We start from the raw sequence: 27,386 nt of genomic DNA on the forward strand, positions 1-27,386 counted from the left end.
CAAACACAGCATTCAACTTTCCCAAACAATGGCCAATTATGTATGAAGTGCTTTCCATAGGGCTGCAAGTTCCACAATGTCTCCACAGTGGCATCTCCTCGCATTTCCTTATTTAAAGGCGAGGAGCTGCCCCACTGTGTATTGCATGGCTCACGATCCCCCCACTGCTCAAAGGGAAAGATCAAGGGAAAGGGAAAGATCAAGGAAAGATCGATATTACCCTTTAAAGGTGATACTGATATTGCTTATATCAGTATTTTGGAAACTGCTTTTGTGGCTTTTGCATTTTAAGGGAAAATCCTGTCACCGATCCCTGAGAGAGGTGGTGAGGTAAGGTCTCCTGCCCTCCCCCTGCTCTCAGGGATCGACAACAGGATTTCCCCTTAAAATCAAAAGCCAAAAAAGAGGCCTCCACAATAGTGATAAAAGCAATATCAATATTACCTTTAAAGGGCTTTTAAAAAGCAGCCAACCCTCAGTCTTGCCTTTTGGTGCCCCCAGAAGGCGGGAAGCCCCGCAACGTAGGCTTACTGGGGAGCAGAGTGCCAATGTACAATTGGCCTATGATGTGATAAACTCAGTAAACATATCCTTGCTCTTAACAAAGTTTTAGTTAGAGCTACTACTGGTTAGCTGTCTTCTGCAGTCACTGGGCCCAAGCAGGAGGGACCCAAATAGGCAATTGTTACTTTGATGTTAGGAGCCACAGGCAGAAATGCAGCAAACCTGTTTTCTGTGTGTATGGAACACAGTGCTTGCTCATTCTCCATCAATAATAAGAAATGTTACACAATTTCTCCTCAGAAGCCTTCACCCAAATCCCTGGTGGAACAAGCCAAATCTGACTAAAACGAGTTATCCTATTTAGAGTGCCATCCAAAGGGAGGGGGGATGAGTGGAAACTTTGGAGTCACACGGAGCTGTGCTAATGCAGGTGCCCACTCAGCCAACGTAAGAGGCAAATATGCCAGCTGAGGGGCTACTATGCCAGTGGCAGGGTGCTGTGCAACAGCATGGCACCCGACTCCAGAAGCAGCCCTCTGCCACAGGAGCCCACTCCAGCATGGGTGGGGGTGGTCCAGAAGGTGATCTCGGGGGCAAAGCCCACTTTAGTTGGTTCCCAGTGCAGTTTTGCCTCAAAAATGCCTCCCTTTCTGCAGTGTAGACAGCATTCCCAGTTTTTCTTTGATGTCCATGCTTTGATGTCCATGCTGCCAATTGTTGTTCTGCTGTTCCCCCCCCCCCACCTTTTGGATTGGGCTACCTGTCTTAAATGTATGCCTTTGATCTGTGAAATTTACGTCTCTCACACCACATCCCCACTTCTGCCAAAGCCTGCACTTCTGCCAATTTCTTCTGCATATATCTGCTGCATCTCTGGAACAGATTTTTCTTAACTGTAAGTGCAATCCTTAAAATATTTTCTCTGAAATGAATTTCATTTATTTGACACTTCCTTCCAAAGACTAATGCCTAGAATTGTAGCCTGGCTATGCCCACAGGCCCCTGAAGAAAGAGCCCTGAGATATCTCTTTGAGAAAGTGGTTATGTAAATGTTGCAAATAGAGAAAAACAGAGAAAAAAGGTATCCGTTGGTGGAACATCTTGGCCGTTGAAAAAGTACACCCTGCTTAGCAAGCCTCAATATACCAAAGTGCTAACATTTAATGATGTGAAAATGTGGAAAAAAATTCACATTTTCACATCATTAAATGTTAGCACTTTGGTATATTGAGGCTTGCTAAGCGGGGTGTACTTTTTCAGTTATTCAGATTTTTCACTTCTGCTAGCACTTTTGTTTATTGGAACATCTTGGCAACCAAATACATAATCAAATAGGCTAAGGATGGAGGAAACTGTGGTGGAATAATAATCAGGATGGTGACTATTGTGAAATGCATGTCCAAATGACCATAGGGACTATAGGGTTAAGCGAAGTACTAACTTTGTGAAGTACCAACTTCCATGCTAAGAAATCTGCAAATTTACTACATTTCTTGCAATGGTGGTAGTGAATGGAGGCAGATTTATTTATTCTTCACTTTTTTCTTAGTTTTCTTAGTTTTGCTTAGTTTTGCACTCCCTCCAAGAAAATAAGGGTGTTCAACAGGGTTTACCCCTTTTTATTGTAATAACATCCCTTGGAGGTAACTCAGACAAGGAGAAGGCAATTTTACCAAGGCAGCTTGATGAGCTTCATAGAGAACCCCAGTTTCCCATGCCCAACTCTGAACATTCTGAAAAGACAGTAAAAGACAGCAGGCCATCCCCAGGCAAAGGTGCCTAGTGGTCTGCAAGATCAGAAATACTGTTCAGATTAGGAGATTCAGACAGCCTGGGCAAAGCATAACAAAGTACTGGGTGGGGTACAGAGCCCTTTGTTAGTTCAGGGACAAATATAGAAACGAAACAAATAGCAGTTCTGGAGTGGTTTGTGTCTGATAGTAAAGAATTTCTCTAGGGTGGCTTTAATTATCCACCTGAGGGTGCTGGCACCTAGGTGTAGCTGCAGTTGACTTGCTCCTGAAGATCATAGAAGGTCCCCCCTGGGTTACCCTCTTTGTTTAGATAGAAGAACTGCATGTGAAGGCTTGTGGGGCTGGAAACAGGAACAAGCCTTTTTAAAAAAGAGTTGCACGTAGTATTCAGCAATATAGCTCATGCTATAACAATGCAGTAACACTTACTGCAATTATATGAGTCCACTGTGTCCTTTCAGCCTGTTCCTGAAACAGAATCCAATTAGCTAAATATAACCCCTTTAAAATGCAATTCAGTTCTTTTCCCAGTCTTCCTCGCCAAGCCAAGGCAAGTCATTGTTACCCCCATTTTACAGATGAAAGACTGACAGTGCAATGCATACCTAAATATAAATCTCTTTTAATTCAGTGGCTGTTACTCCCCAGATTAGCATGTTTAGGATTGTAATCTAAGGCTGAGAGAGATTTTTTCTCATCTACTCCACCCTACTGATTTCAGCAGCAACCTGAGAGGAAAACCCAGGTTCCAATAAAAACACTAATCTGTTGACTCCACACATTAGGTTGCTAAGATGGCAGTGACTGGGTAATGTCAGAGCCCAGTCTACAGAGCTGGTGTAGCACAGCTAAGCATCTGAGTTATATATAGAATTGCTAACCTGGGATAAACCATGTCTTGCTTCTTTAGCAGAAGCTTAATGAGATGCCATTTACCAGTGAATGTCGTTTACTGCTTTGTCATGAAAAAGCATCAACTGCTAATTTGCACACATTAGGCCTTTGTTAAAGGGCAAGGCAAGGTTTCTGTCTTTTCTCAAGGTTTCTGAAAATACTAGCTTACATATCAGAGGGTCTTCAAATATTACCTTTGCCATGAACAAAATGGTGTTAGACAATCAGCTACACTCCCTTAATTTCAGCTTCCCTGCCCCACCTCTGCGAGAACAGGATAATAACGGTGATCTATCTCACAAGGCTGTTATAAGGATTACAATAAGAACATGTATACAAAGAACATGCACTTGAAATGCAAATGCTGCATATTATTGTTTGGTACAGAAAGATTGGGCACAATATTATTATTTTCAAACATCATGGAGGTCCTTGAGACCCATTTCAGGATACAGCAAATTGATCCAAGATTATTACCAAGTCCTGAAATGGGCCTCAAGGACCTCCATGATGTTTGAAAATAATAATATCGTGTCCAATCTTTCTGTACCAAATATCAAGTCAACAGAAGAGAGTTTTAAGTAGCTTTATTTGCAAAGAAAGGGGAGCCATCCAGTGGTGGGCTTAAAATAATTTAACAACCGGTAATGGTGGTGGGATTTAAATAATTTAACAACTGTTTGTTTACAAGTACCATTTTAACAATCAGTTCTGCCGAAGTGGTGCAAACCTGCTGAATCCCACCACTGGAGCCGTCCCAACATGGGCAGACTCTGCCAAAACAGTATATCCACAGCATGTTTATTCCCCTTCTCCCGAATTTTCCACACCTTCTCTGTTCCCCCATTGGCTAAGGGTACTTAGAGTCACAACTTTCCAGTCTGCCTATTTACATGTTCCTCCTTAATATGTGGTCCCCTCCCATATTCTTCCTGTATGTTCATTATAATACAGTTTGCTGTCATAGCAGGAGGAGAAGTTAATATGTATTAGCCTATTAAGCATGCTCAATATGTGCAATCTGATACAAGCCTTGCCCTTCAGCCTAGTCATCCAGCGGTCCTATCTTGTCCTGCCACGAGCATCCTTCCTTATGACATCTCCTCATTCCTAGTAGAAAACACATTTCTCGTTTATCACACTCTCATCCTTGTGACATTTCTAAATGGTGAGATTATTTTGTAAAATGGTATTCATGTCCACGAGTTGGAACTATGGCTGCCATAATGTCTAGTTTGCTTGTACTGAGGTGTTATCTGTGACCATAAATTATTCATGTCTGGGTGGGGGTTCCCTCCACATAGAAGGGGCACTTCAGCTGGGAGACAGATATCTATTCCAGTCACCTGATACCTTTAATAATTGCTTTTGGCAGAAGCAGCTTGTCTCCAGAAAAAGCTGCAGTTGCTTAAACCTGAAACTGCCTTCTAGCAACCCCTGGCCCATTAAGCTCAGTTTTGCCCACTTCAGCTGGCAGTACAGCTCCGCAGAAAGGGTTGTTTCCCAAGGCCAGTGTTCTTTTAGTGGGAGATGTTGGTGGCTGCACCCAGGACCTTATATATTTAAATTTTGTGATCTGCTACTAATAGCCTTCTTCTGAAGAAATGTTGAAGGAACAAGAGACCGCCTGCTTAATTTAATTACCCTGTTCCTTCACGATGGTTCCAGGTGTATGTGTGTTTGTTCAGCTTTGTAGCAATGTATTCATCTGTGCGTACAAGGTCATGCCAAATAACAAAAAGCTCTGGAATTCCTGTACCTCCTGGCACTTGGTTATTGTTTTTCATCTGAAATCAAGAAACAGAGAGAGGCATCTATTTTCCCCTCTATTTCTATGGAACACCTTTTTTGATACCAGTGGAACAGCACCCAATCTCATTTGGCCTCTCCCCTCTTTTATCTGCACAACAACCACATTTCTTGTGGAGGAGACTACACACTCTTAGCCATACCTCTCACGGGCTACTCACGTCCCCTCTAGATCAGCAGTCCAGCAACCTAGGAGGTTTGCTTTTGCAGCTGTTTCCTTTAATAGAAGAGATCTAGATGCAGGATTAGGGGGAAAGGGAACTGTGCATAATGTAACTGTTTATTCTCCTTGAAGTAAAAGGCTACCTTTCCCCTGCCTTCATTTCCAGACTGTTCTTTCCCCTTTCCTCTTGCAATGTCTTGCATCAGGCTTGGATCAGAAAGCAGAGCCATAAATGGCAACTTGCTACATACTTCAGCACTATTGCCAAGAATTATTTTTCCAAGCTGTGGCTTCCCTTAAACTCCCCTTTCAAAGCTGGATGTTTGCATTCCCTTCACACCCTTCCTCTTCTCTCCAGTGAAGGAGGGACTGTATGGCTTTCTCTTCCAGACCTTCTGCTTGCAATTGTAGCTTTACCTTTAAAATAAAAAAAAAATAGGCAGGCAGACTGAATTCATTTCTTGTTTTTCTTCTGTAAGAAACATCTGGTATCTTTACCTGTTGCTGCTAGATTGAAGATAATGTATGGGTGTGTGTGTGTGTGTGGGGGGAGAGAGAGAGAGAGAGAGAGAGAGAGAGAGAGAGAGAGAGTGTCATGGGTCTTGATATTCAGCAAGAAACTTAAAAACGGATTACTGTCCAGTTTCAGGAAAAGGGATCCCATTATAGCCAATATATGCCCTTCTGTCCACCACTTCCCTCTGATCATAGCTGCCAGTACTGAACAGTCTTCAAAAGAGGTAGAACTTGGCTTCTCCTTTAATTCTTCCTGTTACATTCAGGAGTCCCCGACCTCCAAATTATCACTGTTTTCCCCTCACAGAAAATAAAACAAAAAAGAAATATATGTAAGAAATATATGTAAGAAGTGTCTTCTTACATTCAGGGTCATCTCCTGCTGAGTAACAGTAAATCTACAGTAAATCTGACAAATATTTTCAAATGTAGATATTCCCATCCTGTTTTATTACTTTCAAGTGTAGCTAACCTATTCCAATTTAACTTACAGAAAGGCTAAGTTCCTGCAATGAACTATGGCTTGATTTAGCAGCTGAGCTCTTGCAGAGTTCATTATCAGTAGCCCTGATTGGGACATCTCAGAAAAAAAAATAGTCCCCACATTCCACAGAGCACAAATAAGGCATCCTGAGGATCAAAACAGGCATCTCGGGATTACTGACTGAGCTCCTGAACTCTGTACAGCTTTTCCCCCAAGACATCCTCAGGATGCCTTATTTCAGCCCAAGTAATCTTATTTTGAAGATGCTAGAAGAAGGACTTTTCCCTTCAAGTTGTCTGCAAAACATCTCCTACCTGGCTGAGCAGAGTTCAGGAGCTCAGGAGGTGTCTTATGTTTCCCACCCGACTGTTCAGCTTGTGCCTTACATTTTGTGTGCTGGTGATGGGCTGAAGGTTGCCCCAGGACATTTGCTCTGCAGGCTCCAATCCTGGGCACCTTTTCAGCCCAATGAATGCATAGTTGAATCTAGCATATCCAGCCAATTCCGGCAATATATAGTTTTCCTTTTTTAAATTTTTTTGGGGAGGAGCTGTATTTGAAGATACACAGATATGAATATGAGAATCTTAGCTGCTCGGAAGATGGGTCTACTCCCTATTGAAAAGCATTTGTTTAGATGCAGACCATCTTAGCTTTCTGAAAAAAACTTTTGAGATGGATCGCAGAGGGCAGGTCAACCCAATACTTTCCAGTGGGCGGTAGACCTGTCTTCTGAGTAGCTAAGATTCTCATATTCATATCTGCGTATCTTCAAATACAGCTCCTCCCATTTTTTTTAAAAAGGGAAAACTATATATTGCTGGAATCAGCAGGACAAATTGAGTATAACTATGTGCCTGTTGAGTTGGAAAGGTGCTCAGGCTTGGAACCTGCAAACCAAACATCCTGGGGCAAACTTCAGCAAATGGAGGTAGGGAGAATTCCTTCACCAGCTCACAAAATGTTGGACGCAAGCTGAGGAGAACAACTGACCAGATTGCAAAATTGTCAGTCAGGGGAAATCCTCTTTTCTGACACCTGTGCTGTCTGGAACAAATATGAGAGGCAGCTTAGTTTAAGACATCCCCAGGACTACTTATTTGGGGTGTGCGGAGAAAAAAGAAGACGTCACCTCTTTTTAAGATGTCCCCCAGATGTCTTTTTTGTGCTGTGCAGAGTAGACCATTATTTTAGATGTGAGGGAAGGGGGGGCAGGGGTGGGGGAACTAAGACAAGACCGATAGATGAAAATAAATTTGAGATCAACACTATTGTTCTTAATTAAAATATTCATTGGCTGCTTCTTCTTTAAAAGCGTTCAAGGCAACTTCCAGCGTTGAAAACAAAATACGTGAAGTTATGTGCCAGTTGTGATTCTCTGATCAGCTCTGATCAGCTCCACCTTTGGGGATGTGCAGTCTTCCCCAGGCCATGCCTAGAATTTTTCAGTTGTTGTCCTGCTCTTACAGAATGGTCTGCTTTTTTAGGATGGCACCATCCTTATCACCCTTTGCGGGGGGGGGGGGGGGGGGGGGGTGTTCAAAGGAACATTCTGTTGAATTTTTTAAAGCTACAGTATTGCTCCAGGGCTGTGATGCTGATGGCCTATGATTAATGTTGTTTTTGCAGATTGCTTGTTGTATTGGCAATAGGAATGTTAACTTATTTGATGCTGTGTAGGTATTTTTGTATGTCACTTTGAGTCCTTCAGGAAGAAAAGTGAAGAGAAAAGTAGCAAATACAAAACAGCCAATTATAAAAGCAACAGATTAAAAATGACCTTTAAAATAATTTTAAAGTAGCATTTGAAGCAGTAGAGAGTTGATCAAAGCCATCCAGCTAACAAGTCTATAGCAGTTGAGTGGATCTATCATCCCACTAGAGTCGTCAACCTCCACGTCGTAACTGGAGATCTGGTATTGCAATAGATCTCCAGACGATAGAGATCAGTTCAACTGGAGCAAATGGCCATTTTGTTCAGTGGTCTCTCCGTCATTATACCTCATTAAAGAACAGTTTGGATTTATTCCCCGCCTTTCTCTCCTGTGAGGAAACTCAAGACGATTTACAAACTCCTTTCCCTTCCTCTCCCCACAACAGACACCTTGTTGAGGTAGGTGGGGCTGTGAGAGTTCTCAGAGAACTCACCAAGCAGGAATGTAGGAGTGGGGAAACAAATCTGGTTCACCAGATAAGAATCTGCCACTCATTTGGAGGAGTGAGGAGTCACACCTGGTTGTCCAGTAGTCAAAAACCCTGCCCCCCATCTCACTGAAGTCATTCCCCTCCCCAAACTGTACCCTTCTCAGACTCCACCCCACAAAAATCTCCAGGTATTTTTCAGTCCAGAGCTGGTAACAGTATCCTCCCACTCCATGGAACAAAATTTCAGGTCTTCTTCCAATTTAAGTGGCTTTTCTATTTGAAGAAACCTACGTGGAGGTGGTTGATCTACCACAAGGTTTCTAGCTCACTTGAAAAAAAACACATAGAGGTGTAGTGGAACCCAGCTATTACTGCTGCTATACATAACTAGACAGCAGAATCCTATCAATGGAAATGTTGTTGTTCTGGTATCCATTTTGGAAACTAGTATAGTGGATAGAGATCTATTGCTATTACAACTAATCTCCAGGCAGCAGAGATCAGTTCACCTGGAGTAAAAGACCAGTTTGAAAGGTGGACTCTGTTATTATACCCCATTGACATCCTGCCCTTCCTCAAACCCTACTCCTCAGGCTCCATCCCCATAAGTCTCCAGTTATTTCCCACCCAGTTGGAAGCTGTTTTCTACAGCTCTGACATACATGCAGCCTAGGGACAAGGGACCAGAGTAGTCCACATTGGGTCTTCAATACTTTGTTTCCATCCCAGCCAATTAGCTGTAGCTCTAAAATAACTATCTAGCTAAGTGCCCTAACTATGTGGTACCAAGGTCAACTGTGTCTTGGTGTTAACTTAGGTAGAGAAGGTTGCAAAGAGCAAATGTGTGCAAGGTACTTCTGGGGCTGGAGAAGCACTGAAAAAGTGAGATTGGAGCAAATAAAACAAAACCAGCTGTGAATATCCAGAAGCTAATTCAGTATCTAGGAGCAGAGGCTGTTGGGTAAGGAGGCACCTTTATTAAACCTACAGTAAAGTGATCTTGTCTGTTATGGCAGCTGTCTCAACTGTGAGTAGAAATGGGAGTCCTGCTGTACCTCCTCCCCTAGGCAGGAAAGTTTCCACTGCCCCCTTTCCTAAAAGGAAGCCTCCTTCCTTGCTATTTGTGTGGATGTCATGCTCCAAACAGGAGAACACAAGCCCAAGGGTACCATGGCCCATGACCCAGAAAAGCTGAGCAGCTGCTCTTTTGTATGATGCTTTGCAAAGTGAATCAAGCCTTTCCTCTCTCTTTTTTTTTAGCTCTAATAGGGTTTTCTCTCCTCTGCTTCATCCATTACATTCCAGCTTTCAGAATGGAGACTTGGCTTAAGAATGGTAATTTCAGTATGGCAAGAAGCTATTTTGGGGGTTGAGTGGGTCCCAGATGCCACACAACACTTTGAGGTCAGGAGATTTCATGCTGGGCATGAGTATCTCAACCTATGTTGGGGAAAGTGCAGTGTGAGCATGAGAAATTCTCCTTTCCCCACCCCCAACATGGCTTTCTGTGCTTCCAATTGAATGCTAAGTAATTTCCCATTCCAGTGAGCAGCCTAGGGATCCCAGCCTCATTTCTAGACTATAGATATCAGTTTCCCTGGAATAAATGGGTGCTTTGGAGGGCATTGTACCCCTCTGAGTTCCCTTCCTCTCCTGACTCCATCCCCAATCTCTAGGAGCTCCCCAACCTGGATCTGATAGTTCTAACCCCTATCTGCTGATTGCCAGGGGAGATCAGGCAACCCTAAATGAGCCTCTAAGCTGTAAGGAGGAGCTTCAAGATGCATGTTGACAGAGAGAAATTTTTCTGTCAACAGAAAATGTTGACAGAAAATTTTTCTCTCTGTCAACAGAAAATGTTGACAGAGAGAATTTTTTCTCTCTTTCTCACAATACTAGAACCAGGGGGCATTCATTGAAAATGCTGGGGGGAAGAATTAGGACTAATAAAAGGAAACACTTCTTCACGCAACGTGTGATTGGTGTTTGGAATATGCTGCCACAGGAGGTGGTGATGGCCACTAACCTGGATAGCTTTAAAAGGGGCTTGGACAGATTTATGGAGGAGAAGTCGATTTATGGCTACCAATCTTGATCCTCTTTGATCTGAGATTGCAAATGCCTTAACAGACCAGGTGATCGGGAGCAACAGCCGCAGAAGGCCATTGCGTTCACATCCTACATGTGAGCTCCCAAAGGCACCTGGTGGGCCACTGCGAGTAGCAGAGAGCTGGACTAGATGGACTTTGGTCTGATCCAGCTGGCTTGTTCTTATGTTCTTATGTTCTTATGTTCATGGAAATTTGAGCCTTGTTACAGGCAGGGTCATAGACACTATGATGGGCACACAGGCCATAGACACACTTGTAGTCTCCTTTGCATGGAGCATATATTCCCTTTGGGTTTCATGTTCCCCCCTCTTCAGAACTCATCACGTTGCAGATCTGAAGAGCCCTGCAGTTTGAGAAAGCAGGCAAAGTGTTGTTGTTTTTTTGTTCAGGGAAAGCGAAGCAGACCAGTGTGTATTTTGTTTCCATCTGGTTTTCCATTCCTTCCCACCTTCTCTCGCTCAAGCACAAACAGTTCTGCCCAGTCTTGTGCCACTGCTTCCAGCATTTCCAGGGGATCGATGGGTCTTCTGTTCCTCCTCTTCCTCCTCCTCCTTTTCTCCTCCTCTTTTTATAAAAAGCAGATGGCAAACAACCTCCCAACCTGGAAGAAGGGGGCAGGCAAAATGGCAACTAGGCTTGGGGGAGCAGTGGGGACACCTCTTCATGTGTAAACAAAGAAGTACTGGGAATCTCCACCCTGTGTAAGTCTACAGAATATCAATGGGATCTTAAGCTATGGAGCCGAGAAGAGAGTGGGCTGGATATCCCAGCTCAGCTAACAACAATTTGCTGGTAGTCCAAAAGCTGTCTGGCTGTTATCAACCAAGGCCAAGGCATTTTTGGCCCTGGCTCCAGTCTGGTGAAACACTGTCAGATGAAACTGGGCTCAGCAGGACCTGACAGAATTTCACAGTACCTGAAAGACAGAGCTTGAAAGACAGTACCTGAAAGACAGAGTTGCACCAGGCGTACGATTGAGGTAGCAACTGTATTCCACAGGCGGAGCTACCAGGTGTCGGGGTGTGTGCATTGCACCGGGCACATGCCTGCGGGGATGGAAAATCCCCCCCCCCTCCACTCACCTTTGTTCAGCCTGAAAGTGCAGGCTGGAAAAGCGGCCCGTTCACTTGAGGCTGAAAATGGCCTGGTGGGAACTATACTTCCTAGGAGATCTTGCAAGCCCCAAGGTCTCCTGGGAAGTGTAGTTCCTACCAGGCCATTTTCAGCCTCAAGGTTGCTTTTTCCAGCCTGCATGATCAGGCTGAACTAAGGGGGAGAGGGGGCGGAAAACACACAGTGCGCAGTATGGCCCAGCTATGCCTCCGCTGTATTCCATCTAGCAGGTCTCTCTCTTTCCCCTTCCTTTATTTTGTTCTGTTTATCCCTTTCCTTACACTGGTATGAATGAGGAGTATAGGGTCATTTATCCGCTTTAACTTTGTTAAGAGTTTTAAAGCCACCTGGATGAATTGTTTTAGATTTTTATAGGTTGTTATTGAGATACCGTATCAATTTTATTGTTATATTTTATGTGAGAAGCCTCCCTGAGACCATAAAGGGCCAGTTATAAGCAGAATAAGCTAAATAAATAATGAATAACAGTGCCAGGGATTGAATCTGTGACTTTTTGCATGCGAAAAAGGTAGGTACTCTACCACTGAATCAATGGAGATGGCCAACAACTTGATTGTATCTCAAAAGCGCTAGACATATTTTCCCTAAAAATATCACAAAAAGCAGAACTGATCCCTGCTGGATTTAGCTATTTCCATGTTGTACCCCCCCCCCCCCACACACACACACACCCCTATATGTCTAGACTTTGTTTTTCTCGTTCAGTCTTGCATCATCGCTAGAATATATTAAAGTGTTGTCAGCACTGCGCCATATCTGTGGAAGTCTGGTTGGGATTCCACTCAATTGGTCGACGTTAGGTGCATCTGCTTATCTGAGCTTCTTCTTTTTCCTGGTATCACACACATATGGCAATGGAAATGGTTAATAAAGATGTGGCAGATGAAATATTCTACAGATTGGATGAGGACCAAAAACTTAAGCAATGGGATGAAGCTACTACATTCCATGACCAGAACGTTACAATAACACCCACTGCCATGCACGAAGACAGCATTTCTCTGGACTGGTGTATCCCTTACTGTGCAGAAGGACCAAAATGAGCCATCATGTCTGTGGCATTCTTTCCAGAATTGTGCATAAGAAAATCCCAGCTTGGTGGGTCATACTTCCTCTTCCCCCAAATATGGGCTGGGACCAAGATGAATGAGGAGGCTAAGAGAGCTTCCATTTTTGGAAGCATGGTCTGAAATAGATATGTGTGTGTAGGAGGTGAAAATGCAGGGCGTGAGTCTGGCTAGTGAGTCACGGACCAGAGAATGCAAGAAGCTACCCAAAGCCAGATAAATAATACACATTCTCCAGTGGTGACACCACATGTTAAGGATACAGCAATGTTTTACTTTTTTTTCCCAAGTGCTTTTAGAGTTCCTGGGATCTTTCCTGGAAGGAGGTGGCACTTGCTTTAGCTCATCTTTCTCCACATTCTTGATAAAGGCATACTCCTTGTGCCTGTATTATATCTGCCTTTGTCTCAGCTCCATCTTGACTTTGTCTCCCTAATTGAGGCTGGCAGCCTCCTGTGGCTTTTCCTCTTTACCAGCACTGTCCTTTACAAAGAGAGGAAATTGTAGCAGCTGTAAAGGCCCTGTCCCATTGAATCAAACATGGGAGATTAGATGAGCCAGTAACAGGCCCGCACACCATCTGGATTTTGACTGGCTGTTCCACTCCTCTTCAGGGGTACAGAGACACAGACGGAGAATGTGTGGTACTTGCTGCCTTGTTGCACATTCCTGCACCTAATTGCTCATGGAAAAGTAAGTGTGTGTACTTAAGCTTGCCAACTTCCAGGAGGGTTTCTGGAGATCTCTCAGAATTTGATCTTCACACAACAGAGATCAGTTCTCCAGGAGAAAACGGTTGGCAACCTTAGTATATTTGTGTGTGCGTTTGTGTGTGTGTGTGTACATTCACTCAATATATGTACAAGAGGGGGACTTTTTGATTGGCTATCTATGAGGTCACTGCAAATTTGCAAGTGAAATACAATGTCATGGCGCAAACTTGCAGTGTATATTAATATTGGTCTGATGTAGCTCCCTCCTCCCCAAACTCTGGGATTTGCAGTAGAGTTGGAAAACAAGCATTCTGCTTAAAAGGATGTTATTTACCAGATGATGTTGTTTACCCCCACGCCATAAAAAGCCTCAGGTGCTCTTTCCCATACATTAAGCCTTTATCAAAGGGACAAGATATTTTGGCAACTTTCATTTGAAGTTCACCAAAGGTTTTGAAATTTGTGTTGTTTCCTAGATTCTTTGTAGGACCACTGTTCCCTGACAGGAAATAACTATTAAACCAGCTTTAGTTGTATTTTTTTTCCTGTCAGGTTGCAGCAAACTTAACCATGACCCTGTAGGGCATTCAAGGCAAAAGGCATTCCCGGGTTGTTTTCCATTGTTTGCTTTTGCTTAGCAGCTCTGGACTTCCTTGGTAGTCTGCCATCCAAATATTAACCAATGCCCACTCTGCATAGCTTCCAAGATCTGGCAAGATGAGGCTAGCCTGAGCTATGCAGAATGGGGCCATCTATTGTCTAGATATGCCTTATATAAAGAAGCAGCAGTTATTTTAGTAAATTGCATGATGACTGCCATTCCAGTCTTCATTTTGCTAGCAGCATGCAGCCAAGGGAATGGCCTACTGCTCAGAATGTTGAAGTGACCTGCCACTCAGCTAAAAAAGCACTGGAAAACAGCAATGTCGGGAAAGGAAGGACGCCTATCATGAATGTCTGCTTGCTCTCAACAGAACCCGAAAGGGCATGCTTATGAGTCCTTTCCCTTTTCCTCCTTGAAATAGGGGAAAGTAGTATTTAGAGCCCTCTCAGAAGTACCCCATAAAGATGGTGCCTGTGCCAAGATCCATACCGTTCTTATAGATCAATCCTAAACAAAGTTACACCCTTTTAAGCCTGTTGACTTCAAAAGGCCTAGAAGGGTATAACTGTGTTTAGGATTGAGCTGTTAAAAACACACTGACTCATATTTGAACCTTATTTCAAATGGGGAGAGTAGTAAGGAGCAACAAGGATTCTTGGATTCTACAGGTTTTCAAGAAGAATTCTACAGTGGAAGTGGAAGGAATTAAAAAAACAAATCCTGGTCACAGCCAATCTTCCCTCCTTAAGAAGCCATGGATGGAAGCCTTAAGAAGAAGCAGAATGGAAAAGGCCAAGAGAACACTGAATTCCAGCAGAGTTTTATTTAATCTTCCTTGCCTCTTTGAGAAATCACATTGGCCATTCCTCTCTAAATTACCTTCTTCATTTTGCTGATCATACTCAGAGAACCACTGCTGATAACGTCTCCAAAATGTTATAAACACAATCAGAGTTGGAGCAAGGGGAAACCACGTGCATGCCCTGTTCCCCTGCTGTGGCGTCACCCACCCTGCAATGCCCCCGGAATGCCATGCCCCCGCCATGCCCCCTCAATGGCCCAGCCACGCCTCTGCCGCTGCTCCGCCTGGGGTGTCATGCCCCCCCATCCCATGGGTGCTATGCCACTGAATACAATTAGCCTAGTAGTTGCAATGGTAATTACCACTAGTGCAGTTCTTACCCTACTAGTCAAATTAGAATGTTTTTGCAGTTGAAAACAGGTTTGGGAAGAGTTCCTCTTGGACGCTGAACTCTCAGATCCTCAATGATCTGTATAGTATTCAGCTTTGTCTGTTCCCTCAGGAGGCTGTATGAGACTGAATCAGACTGTTACAGAACCTAGCCTAGAATTGTCTACTCTCAGGCCACTTCCACGTCGAGGTTTTGCTTAGTTTCCTTGCTGTGGTGCAGCACAGCACCTTCTGCTGTGGTGCAGCACAGCAACCTTTGTGTTTCCAGTTTTCTTGTCCCCCACTTTTGCTGCAATCTTTCCAAAATCTGGTTTGGTGCAGGTTTTTTTAAAAAATTTTTTAGGAACAATCACATCCAAGTGACTTTGCGTGCTGTATGGAAGAGAAACTGTTGAGTTTTTGCAGCTCCTGACCACATCAGTTCCATGTTCCTTGCCTGCCTGCCACAGCTTCCATCACCTTCAGACCACTAGATCACTAATTGACAAATTAGCAGTGACTGATTTAATATAAAGCTTGGAAAAGCCTTCCTGTGGTGCAAGTGAAAGAAGTGGTGGCCGCAGGAGATTGAGGCAGGAACATGCAAAGAAAACTGTTGTGTGGATGCTCCACTGCCACTACCAACGCCTCTGCATTTACATCACCAATGGAAAGAACATGGACAATCATCACACTGTGGAATCAGCCTCATTGTGGCTGTCTTAGGTTTCAGGCAAAGGTTGGTCCCCATCTCTATTGCTGAGATTCTTCCACAAAGGAAGTTGTTGGGACTTCCTGTTTGCACATCAAGTCCGTGGCCCCTACCTCAGTATCTCTAAATTAGAAACATCTGAGTCATGGCATTTCCTATGATATGACAGGCAGTTTTGCATGTGACATCTAATACTGAGGTACAGATGCCCAAGTACAAAATATGCATGAACTATAGTGTGAAGGATATCTGGTAAAAGAAACCACATTCAAGAATCAGGTAGAAAACACCATGATGATTTGTGCTGGTACAAAAGTGCCAATCCATAAGCTATAATCTTTAAAAAGAATGTTAATATTACATTGTGTTCTTGAAACAATGGAGGCCACGCAGAATTTTTCAAAAGAGAAACGCTCAAACTCAGGTCTGCCTGGAACCTCTGTTCTCAGCTCTGAACTTGTTATGTGGCGTCTCACTGATGAGGGAAGATGCTTATACTTAATCCATATTGTTGCTTCAGATCTTTGTGTGTGTTTGAATAAAAGACATGGAGAAAACAAGGAAAGGGTAGCATTAAGAAGGATTCTTTTAAAAGGAAACACAATCTTATGCTCACACAAACCATTTACCTAGAGATGCATGCATCCATGTGTAAGACCACTGTTTTCTTCTATAAAATACGTAGGAGATGAACCCAGAAAAAGTCCAGAGCAAGTTGTCGCTTTCACACACATTGAATAATGTACTTTCAATCCACTTTCAATGCATTTTGGAACGGAATTTTACTGTATGAAACAGCGAAATTCACTTGCAAACAATTGCTAAAGTGTCAAAGGCTTTCACGGCCGGAATCACTGGGGTGCTGTGTGGTTTCCGGGCTGTATGGCCATGTTCTAGCAGCATTCTCTCCTGACGTTTCGCCTGCATCTGTGGCTGGCATCTTCAGAGGATCATGTGCCCAACAACCCATGTGGCTGGCATCCTCTGAAGATGCCAGCCACAGATGCAGGAGAAACGTCAGGAGAGAATGCTGCTAGAACACGGCCATACAGCCCGGAAACCACACAGCACCCAATTGCTAAAGTGGATTGGAAGTTTATTATTCAGGACAGAAAAGCAATTTCTACAGTTGAAGCCTTCACAACTTGTGCTGCATTATTTTGACATAGTGAGAAGTTGTCCAGTAATCACTTCTTGAATGATACTTTTGTGCCAAGGTGGATATTTTAACATAAAGCAGAAGGGAGCCATTTAAAGCCTGGATGTACTTGCTAGGCAAGGAAGGTTTGACCTTTGCTTTATAAACGAGAGAAAGAAGCTCCCCTCATATACATATTTAGTGTCATGTGAGAAAACCTCCATTATATCCCCTCTCCTGGCTTTAAGAAATAGTAGGTGTGCCCTTTGGGATTTGTTCTGGTGTGGATCTGTGGGTTGTTGGGCACATCAGTTTGCATTGCCTTGCTTCTGTGGTGTGGAGGGAAATAAAAATGAATTGTTTTTTATGTTGATTGCTTTTCTGTGGGATCTCAGGAGAATTTTGCGGCTGAGCCGTTATACCTTGTGATATGTGGTGGTTCAGTTTGTTTTGTAAGGAGGCCTTGTAGTCAGTACCTTTAAAACAAGCCTGTTTTAATTCTCCTGTTGCAGGAGGAAGACCAAGAGTCAGAAACTGAGAAGCTGGTGGTGAGGGAACCCGAGTCTGAAAATGGTAAGTTCTGGGCTTCATTGTGATTGGTGGCGGAAATCTGAGCAATGGAAGTGATGCAAGGAATATTTGTCATGAATGCAGTTAATGTAAAGAGCCATTTTAGAATCAAATGTACATTGCTTTCTAGTGCAGGAAATGCAGGAGCCTTAGTTCAAAACTTGAAATGTAATGAAAGCACAAGAAGTTTTTAAAAAGAGGTTTCATGACATTTAGTATAAGGAAGTGTAAAGTGATATATACCACGTCCTCTTAAACACGAACCAACTACATTTAATGAAAGAGGCCAGTAGCTTTAATTCCACTGACTTCTGAAATCTTATTGAGATGAACTTCCACCGTGTATCTAAGCAGGCCTTTGTCTAGTGGCTTTCTGCTTTTGACCAACAAAGCAATTTTGAGAAAGTTGACAGCCCTCCCCAAATCTGAAGCTTACCCCGTCTTTTTTCATAATGTACAAGAGGGTAGTGCAAAGCACTGTGGATGAGTTGCTCAGTGGCAAACCTCTGCTGTGTTGCTACCTCATTAAAAGAACACCAGACACCTTACCAAGGAATTAGGAATGTTGTAAGAACACTTAAGGGGGATTTCCGTTTTGCCCTTCCTCCTCTGGGCTTATGATGCAACTGAAGGGAGTGAGAAAGAAATCTAGAGTTTAAGATCAAAACTTGATCTATTTTACGCTCAGGCCTGTCTCCCGACCTAGTAAAGACAAGAGTCGCTTTTCATTTCTTTCTTCCTAACAGAGAAGCCGAAAGGCAGACAGAGAAGAATGTGGCAGGCCGAGCATTCTTCACTGTGTCCATCAGAGCCATGTATGCTGTGTATAAGCTGGAGAGCCTGAGTTGAATCCCAGGTTCCACAGGAGGACTAGAGCAAAGCTGTCACTTTCTATAAATATGGCTTCTGGTGAAGCAGGCCAGGGCACGGCACTGCCACATCCCTCTCAGGGGAAGGCAGAGGATTAGCTGCCTGCCCCCAAGCAGCTGAGACTCAAAGCAAGTTGCTTCCTCCTCCTGATTATTGAGCTGTTAATTCTTTCAGTTGCAATGCAAAGCAGGAGAAGAACAAAAGGGAAGACCGCTGCTGGAATTATATTTTTCGGCAAAACCTGGCAGTCCTCCATGCAGTCTATGTCAGAAGGCCAGTGTGATAGGGGTGGGGAGAGAGATCCTTAGGATAAGTTAGGGGGCTGTCAAATTAAATTGTATGAAGGATGGGAAACTGGGTGCTTGCCAAGCCTGTAAGTTAATGACCAAGTGGATGGATATCACATTAATGCCGCAGCCAAACCAGCACTGCCCTTAATTCTATAAGGCTGTATGCAAGAACCAGGCTAGGGATGCTCTTACAAGATTCTTGCTGTCATCCTATTTCCCTTTTTGTGATCCCAGTGAAACTGAAAAGCAGATATTTCGGCAATTTCATTTCTGCACGGCTACATTTCATTCATCTCCTAACTGATTCTAGTTCTGCTTTACAAAAGGTTTGAACATTTGGTTACTGCTTGAAGCATTTTTGGTGGGCTTTTATTAAAAGCTAACAAAAAAGGTGCAGCTAACAAACAAAGCTGTATTCAAAATGACCCCCTCTTGGCATCTCATTAGAATCTCAGTTTTAATTTTGGTTAAAATTAAGTTCTAGTCCTCATAGTTTGAGTAAATGTTGAAGTCTGTGGATGTGACCTTCAAAAAAAGCATTTTTAAAATTTGGATTTTAGGAGGGGTCTAACTGCTGATATTCAGGGGTGTTCAAGGTCCCTGATATTGTCCTGGGATTCGAGTTCAATGTTTTTTCCCTGGGATTCTAGAATTTTTCAGCTGCATTATTCCCTATGGAGGGCAGTCTTCAGGGGTGCTGCAGTGGCTGTTTTTCAGCCAAACAAAGTGAAAATTGCCGGAGAGGTAGAGCTGTCTGACCCGTAAATACCTGTCACCCCCCCCCCCCACTCACACACACATTTCAAGCAAGCTGTACAAAATGGTTCAATTCTGTAGGCCCTGAACAAAGTGCCCTCAGCCATCCTGCTTCTCTCTCTTTTTTCCTACGCGGGGGAAGAAAATTAAAAACCTAACAGCTAAATACGTAAGAGCAGCCATTGGCCAAAAGGTTCCACATACAAACGAAACCAACAAGCCCATTGAAACCAACTTCAAACAAGAGAATCACAGCAGAGGCACAGATTTAAACAGGACACTCCAGCATTCTGTATAAACTCTGTGGCAGAACTGGAGTCTCTGTGATATGCTAAAACATCCCCCTGTGACACTTCTAGTTTAAATCAGATGTGACATGGGCATGCTGGCATAACATTGGCATACTAGGCCCTGGCCATAATTGCTCTTGGTGGTTGCCCTCCTTCTCTCGCTCCTGCTAGTTGCCAGGCCATGCCTGCCAACCCTGGTGTAAAATAAATTGCCGGTTCTGGTTCCACAATAAAAATCTTTAACAACCGAGGCCGTTCTTGAAGCCCATCTTCCTATCTCAGTGATATTCCTCAACATTCAGCTGAGAAGTTTTTTTTCAACTTCCACCACCACCATCTTTTGCTTTTTCACAACTTTCAAAGTCAACTCAAATACTTGCCAACAGTGGAAAGGATCTGTGGAGTAATTTATCTGGCATTGTGTTTAAGTGATTAGTCAATCAGTTGATTAAAAAATGACTGACTCAAGAGGGTATAACAAGATCTTCATCCACCAAAAACAGATGGTGACATAGAAAACGTGTATATGCTTAAGACCATTCCGGCCAGTTTTTGCAAATCCTATAGTTTATGCAATGATCCAGCTCTGATAACTTGATACCATGTATCCCGACAAGGATTGCCAGCTTTTTAATTTGTCTCTATAGCTGGGCCTTCACCAGTAGATAGGAACAAGATCAACCAGACCACGGCCACACAGCCCAGAAAACCCACCACAACCAGTTGAATCCGGCCGTGAAAGCCTTCGACAATACCTTTACCGGTCATTTGACAATTACAGTCACCTCCAGGCCATGAACAACTTTGCACAGAGCGGACTGGAGTTTCCTCCCATCCCCAGGTCAATTTGGCAGCCCTAGGCCTAATATCTTGTCCCGCTGTAACTGAGGAGTCAGTTTGGGAGGTCTACTTTAGATATCTTTATAAAACCGCTTTGGAGGGGAGGGGTGGATCACTGATGTTGGCTTACAAACGAGCTGTCAAACAGCTGTTGGCAGTTTTTCTTGTAGTTGCATTAATTGGAAGAAGATTTATGTGCTTACTTAGCACACATTAATATCCCACTCTTCTGCTAAGGAGCTTAGGAGGATATACATGGGGGCTAATACATTTTATCCTAAGCCCAATCCTTTGACGCAAGGTAGGCTGAGAGACAGAGACCTGTCCAAGACCAGGGAGTGGGCTTTACAATAGAGCAGGGATTTTATTCCCAGGATTCCCCAGCCTAAGGCAAACTGGCTGCTCTGCTGTCTGAACATTTCTGGGCTGGTCTTCTTCTCTCCTTGCTGATTAATGCATCAGTGTCCATTCCTTGCGGTGCCCCCGCTGTGCCTGTATCGTGCAGGAGGGGGAACAGAAGATGCACTCTCCTTGTCCCACTTTTGTGCCGTCCCCTTGAGGCCCCCATGCACAACCACAATCCTATTGGCTCAGGAAGATTATAACACTGATAGGTCATCTCTAATTCTTGCACATCATGGCCACAGGGTATGATGAGCATTATTCCTGAGTTTTTTTAGAGAAGGAAGAAGAAAAATGAAGAATGCTGTAAGTAAAATTTGCTGAAGCTCGTAACACAAAAGGCTCATTCCGCACATGCAGAATAATGCACTTTCAAACGGCTTTCAGTGCTCTTTGAAGCTGTGCAGAATAGCAAAATCCACTTGCAAACAGTTGTGAAAGTGGTTTGAAAACGCATTATTTTGCGTGTGCGGAAGGGGCCTAGGAGTTACCAACTTTCTTTATTGCTCCTAATCCTCTGCCTTTAACTGCATATTCACATCAGAAATTAAGCACACACATTTTATCTGCATGCCAGGGAGTTTTATCTGGCTTATTCCTGTGTACAGGGCTGCTGTTAAAAGCACAGGAGCAGGGTCAAGGTGGCAATCCTAAAAAGATGCCTGGAGAACACTGTTTATAGTGGTCCGAGTGTAGCACAGAACTTTCCCTACAGAAGTTGCACCTTGCTGAACACTTACAAGGAATGCTCCCTAGAAACACTTGCTTCAGAGTTTCCTGATGCAGTGAGGAGGAGGAGGGTGCAGAATAGAGGGGAAAATCCAGTTCTTGAACCTTGAAAGTTGCAAGGCAGATATCAAAGACACCAGAGACACTGAAGACAAACCTCTAGGTAAACCAGAAGAACCCTGGTTACACAAATCCCTCCACTCCTGAATTCTTCCAGATGGAGAAATAAGGGTGGTTCATGTCAGCATTCTTTACCTTTGTGGCATGCATAGAAGCCAATCAACTGTGAAGCTGCTCCAAAGGAACAAACTTTTAATCATTATCTTTTTTAGTATCACAGAGAAATGTCATAACTTGCAACCACATATATAACTATGGGCAGTGATGGGATTCAAATAATTTAACAACTGGTTGCTTACAAGCACCATTTTAACAACCTGTTCTGCCGAAGTGGTGCGAACCTGTTGAATCCCACCACTGACTATGAGGTAAGTGCTGTATTTATAGCAACCTTTCTAATGACAGTTCCTTCAGCACCTTCCAGAAAGAGTAGCTGAAACAGCATCGAAGCTTAGCGAGTGATGCCCTGTAAAATGAAAGAGAGAAAGTCCAAAACAAGTTCTTAAGGACTTGCAGAACATCTTTCTTCACTTAACACTTAACTTCAGCTCTTTCCTACTGTTTCTTCATTCTTGATATTCTTCCTTTAGGTCTAGGCCTGCAAGCCAGTGATCAGAAATCTCAGTCAAACTCCAGGCTGCTGACTTTCTGTTGATGGTTGGCTGACTGGAAGAGCTTGCAGCTGATATAACACAAGAATAACTTGATTTAGCTGCATGCGCTCCTGTGTGCAGACTCATTGGAGCCATTCTCTCAAAGTTCAACTCCTATTACTTTTTTTTACAAGGAAATAAAATGATAGCCATCTATTCGGAATGGATAGTAACTCTGGCTACACCTAGAAAAATAGATTATATAGCTGAGACAGACTGTGTGGGTGGCACCCACTGTGGGGAGGGTGAACATTTTTAGTACAGCATGATTGGCAATGAAGCAGAGTTCTCACGGGAGATGGCAGAGCTATTCTTCCTTGATAAGGCCCAGCTTAGTACAGAGGCATAGCTGGGCCAGAGTGTGCCCAGTGCGCACTCTGTGTTTTCTGCCCCACCTCCGCGGCGCCCTGACTTCTCACCCCCCGCCCCTTACCTTAGTTCAGTCTGGAAAAGCAGCCTGCTCCCTTCAGGCTGAAAATGGCCTGGTGGGAACTACACTTCCCATGAGACCCTGGGGCTCACAACATCTCCTGGGAAGTATAGTTCCCACCAGTCCGTTTTCAGCCTGAAGGGAACAGGCTGCTTCTCCAGCCTGCACTGTTTCACTAAGGTAAGTGGGGGGGCCACAGGAGGGGGGGCAGGGACGATTTTCTGGCCCTTCCGTGCGCACCTGGTTCAACGCACACACACCCTGGTAGCTCTACCTCAGGCTTGGTGATGTGGTGGCAAGAAGCAAAAGATCACCAGGCTTCTTAATAGTTGTTTAGATGAGGGAGTTTTGCAGTAGCTATATTGCAGGTTTGAAAAAAGGTGAACTTCCTTTCTTGCATAGCAGTTAAAAGAGTACCAGAATTCTGCCTTCCATTGCATCTGGTTGTCCTATGGTTTGGGTTAGTCAGTCCTTTATTTGCTTAAACTGAAGGTCATTGTAATCTAGGTGTGCTGCATGTATGCTTACAAAGACAGACTGCTGACTGGGAAGGAACATCAGAAGCAGTCTGTAGCACTGATCTCACTTTGATTAGCAGACCACTGTATTCAAGGGAAAGGTTAGGACCTCCCTAAGATGGGAGAACTGTTTCCTTAGGTGCCCTGGCAGCAAGGGCAGAGGCTCTGTGAGGCTTCAGTCCCCTGAACAGATATAAAATCTTTTGCATGTACAAGATGCTGGCATTGCATAAGTACAAGCTGCTATTCTCTCCCCTCCATGCCTTGAAGGGAAGTGCTCAATAATAATTCGGGCCTATTAAGGGGCTAGGTAAGGCCAAGGAGTGAAGGCCTCTAGCAGAACCACATGACCTTGCATTGTTAGCTGGCAAAAGCAGCACTTTCCTAATGTGTTGTGTTCCCAAGCATTTTGTGTGCCTGCAGCACCCCAGATTCTAAGCTTCTGCTCAGTGTAAATGGATGTCTGTGCCAGCATGTCCTTACTTCTACAGTGGACAGTCAAACCTTTTATTACAGTTTGTGTCAGGGAGGGGAGTGGCTTTTTTCCCAACAAGAACTTGACGTTCAGCAGGAGCTTGTGCCAACTTTCCGCACCAGAGGCCCTTTGATCAGCTTTGGGCTTCAGGCCAATCCCTCTCAGTGTGCCTGGCTGAATATGCAGTGCAGTGTCATAAACATTTATGTCTGTTTCTCACCTATGTACCCCCATCCTATATTGTTGCACAATCCCCATTTTGTCAAGTGGTCTAAAGTTCCAAGAGCCGCTCTACCTCTGTTGATCCCCTTTGGATGAGAATGTCCCTTACAGCAAGATTTCTTGTATGGACATATTTCCTTGAGCCCTGCTTTCACTTTCCATTCTCTCTTGGACAAGCAACTCCACTTCTAGTGTGATTTTAATTTTCTTCACAGTGAAAGTGGGGCAAATTTGCCAGTGAGCACAGCTTTGCCCCAGACATCTTCCCTCTGCCCACATCCACCCACTTCCCCTGCTCTACTTCCACCCTCCCCGATGATCAGGAGGGCTTTTCAGAAGTTTATTTCCAAGCATTTTTGCCATGTTAGATTTGTCAAAACAGTGATAGATATAATACAGGAATATCAAAATAACAAGGCTGTGTTTCCTCCAGCAGCAGCAGCAGTAGCAAGAAGTGTGTGGAGGGGAGGGGAGGGGAGGGGAGGGGAGGGGGAGAAAATATCTACAACCTGGCTCCCTTCTTCAGCAAAGTATGGTCCAGGGAATTGCTTTGCCTCTTTCATTTGGGGAGGGGGATTATTTCTGGAAAGAGGTCACAATATCAGTATAACTGCAAGAACAGCAATATCAATATAACTGTGATTTAAAAGGGCTTTAGCAAAGCCAGCAGTCTTGAAACTACTGGGTGTGATGAGATCTGTGCCTTAAGAGGGAGTTGGTGGACGGAGTTAAGATAACCAGGAAAAGCAGGCCAGGGAGAGTTCAGCACACAAACTGCACAGCAAGGAGTGACTGCCTCCTTGTGTGTAAACAGAGAAACACAAGGAGATCCCATTACAAGCCCACTGCTAAGTAAAGGGCCCCAAGGTAAGCGTTCCATGCATAATAAGCCTAAATATGCATAGGATTGGCTTTTAAGGAACATAATGTAGAAAAGAATTTAACCTAAAAGAGTCACAGCAAAGAAGAAACGAACCTTGTAACACCAAGCACCCTGCAAACTTTTATTAAGGAAGGTGGGGTTAGGCAAGTAAATCCAGATAACTTTACATTATATTTCCAAATGCTTTGTATAAAGTGTGTTATTTGACTTTTCTGACATACTTTGCAGCAAGAGCTATGGGAAATCATACCCACATCTTGAAATATATTTCCTGAACTTTGCTACAGGTAGCTTGAACATGTGTAAATCTTTTCTTCACTCTCTAGCACTGATGGGGCATGTAGACCAATGGTTTTGATTTTCACATTTAGGAGTGGTTGGTAATTTCAACTGGTTGTGCACTGTAGAGATATATTCCATAAAGCAGAGGTAGGGCAACTTTTTTGGTCCTAGTGCTGAAAACAATGCCGCATCTCCTTTTGAAGACACTGAAGTGCCATCAAATAAAATGTGGGTGAAAGGGGTATGGGGTTCTACTTTGCCAGACATGTAGAGAGACTAAGTGTCCCATCTCAGTGACAGACCTCTGGGTCTCCCTGTGGCAGAGGAATTGTTTTGTTCAATGGCACCAAATGGATGGCTCAACATTACCTCCATTGAATACCCAGAATTGATGATGTGTTGCTGCCATTATGTTACCTGGAAGTGACACCATACCATTGACTGAATGGCCATTTTTAAACATTTTTTCCACCACTGCTCTGAAGGACAGTAGGTAATAAGAGCCCAGGGTGGGGAATTCCCCACCTTGACCAGGACCTCGCAGCCCTAAAAGCCCCTTGGCATTTGAGGAATTCTAAAGCACAAAGATATTCTGCTAGAATTTTTTTTCTTTTTTGGCCGTGGTTCCGTGCTGTCAGATAAATTTGATCCTGTGCTCTGTCAGTTTGGATGCTCTTATAATACTAGAACACAGGGACCCCTAAAGAAGTTGACAGGCAATAGATTCAGGACAGAAAAAATGAAATATTTCTTTAATGAGTTAATAACACCCACCAATAACTCTTTTTGGTACTCCTCCAAGGTTTTGATGTTATCTTCGTTTATGTGTTTTAATTGAATTATTTTATTTATCCTTTTTAAAAAATATGGTTTTAATGCTTAAATGTTTTAATGGAATGATGTTTGCCACCTGGGAGACCCTATTTAGGTAGAAAGGCAGCATGGCAATATTTTAAATAAATAAATTGTGGAATTTACCACCATTGGATAAAGTGATGACCACTGTAGCAATGGAGGATGGGTCCATGGTGATTAACCTATTCATAAATGACCTGGAAGTAGGGATTATAGGTAGCTTGGTGACCAAGTTTGCGGATGATACCAAATTATATAGGGTGGTGAGAAACACAAAGGATTGCGAAGAGCTCCAAGTGGACCTTGATAAATTAGGTGAGTGGGCTAAGAAATGGCAAATGCAGTTCAATTTAGCAAAATGTAAAGTGATGCACATAGGGGCAAAAAATCCAAACTTCACATACACGCTACAGGAGTCAATGCTATCAGTCACAGACCAGGTGGAAGGGATTTTTTTTGGCGTCTTTAGTTGATAGTTCCGATGGGAACAAGTCAACTCAATGCATGGCAGCGCTGTGAAAAAAAGGAAACTCTATGCTGGGGAGGGAATTAGGGAAAGGAGATTGATAATAAAACTGCAAAAGATTATATAAAGCAGTGGTGTGACCGCATCTTGGAGTACCAGGTGTTCAGTTTTGGTCGCCACATCTCAAAAAAAGGATATTGAAGAGATAGAAAAAAGAAGTGCAGAGAAGGGGCAAGCGAGGATAATTGAGAGGATTGGAGCAACCTTCCTTAAGTGAAGAGAGAAGGCTGCAGCGTTTGGGACTCTTTAGTTTGGAGAGGAGACGTCTGAGGGGGATATGGGATTGGGAAGTCTATAAAATTATGCATGAGGTAGAAAATGTTGACAGAGAGAAATTTTTCTCTCTTTCTCACAATACTAGAACCAGGGGGCATACATTGAAAATGATGGGGGGGGAAGAATTAGGACTAATAAAAGGAAACACTTCTTCACGCAACATGTGATTGGTGTTTGGAATATGCTGCCACAGGAGGTGGTGATGGCCACTAACCTGCATAGCTTTAAAAAGGGCTTGGACAGATTTATGGAGGAGACGTCGATCTATGGCTACCAATCTTGATCCTCCTTGATCTGAGATTGCAAATGCCTTAGCAGACCAGGTGCTCAGGAGCAACAGCCGCAGAAGGCCATTGCTTTCACATCCTGCATGTGAGCTCCCAAAGGCACCTGGTGGGCCACTGCGAGTAGCAGAGAGTTGGACTAGATGGACTCTGGTCTGATCCAGCAGGCTTGTTCTTATGTTCTTAAAGGGAACCT

At 43.7% G+C, this 27,386-nt stretch overlaps 1 protein-coding gene across 5 annotated transcripts in view; it reads left to right on the forward strand.

Moving 5' to 3' along the window:
- Nucleotides 1–27,386, forward strand: part of MXRA7 (matrix remodeling associated 7) — a 73,688-nt gene that overhangs the window by 16,960 nt on the left and 29,342 nt on the right. For all 5 annotated transcript variants that reach the window (XM_048490283.1, XM_048490284.1, XM_048490282.1 and 2 more), the window contains exon 2: nt 17,432–17,492. In XM_048490283.1, coding sequence (XP_048346240.1) covers nt 17,432–17,492 — 61 coding nt within the window. The remainder of the gene's footprint in view (nt 1–17,431; nt 17,493–27,386) is intronic.

The sequence above is a fragment of the Sphaerodactylus townsendi genome, linkage group LG03 (assembly GCF_021028975.2).
Source record: "Sphaerodactylus townsendi isolate TG3544 linkage group LG03, MPM_Stown_v2.3, whole genome shotgun sequence".
NCBI classification, from domain to species: Eukaryota; Metazoa; Chordata; class Lepidosauria; order Squamata; family Sphaerodactylidae; genus Sphaerodactylus; species Sphaerodactylus townsendi.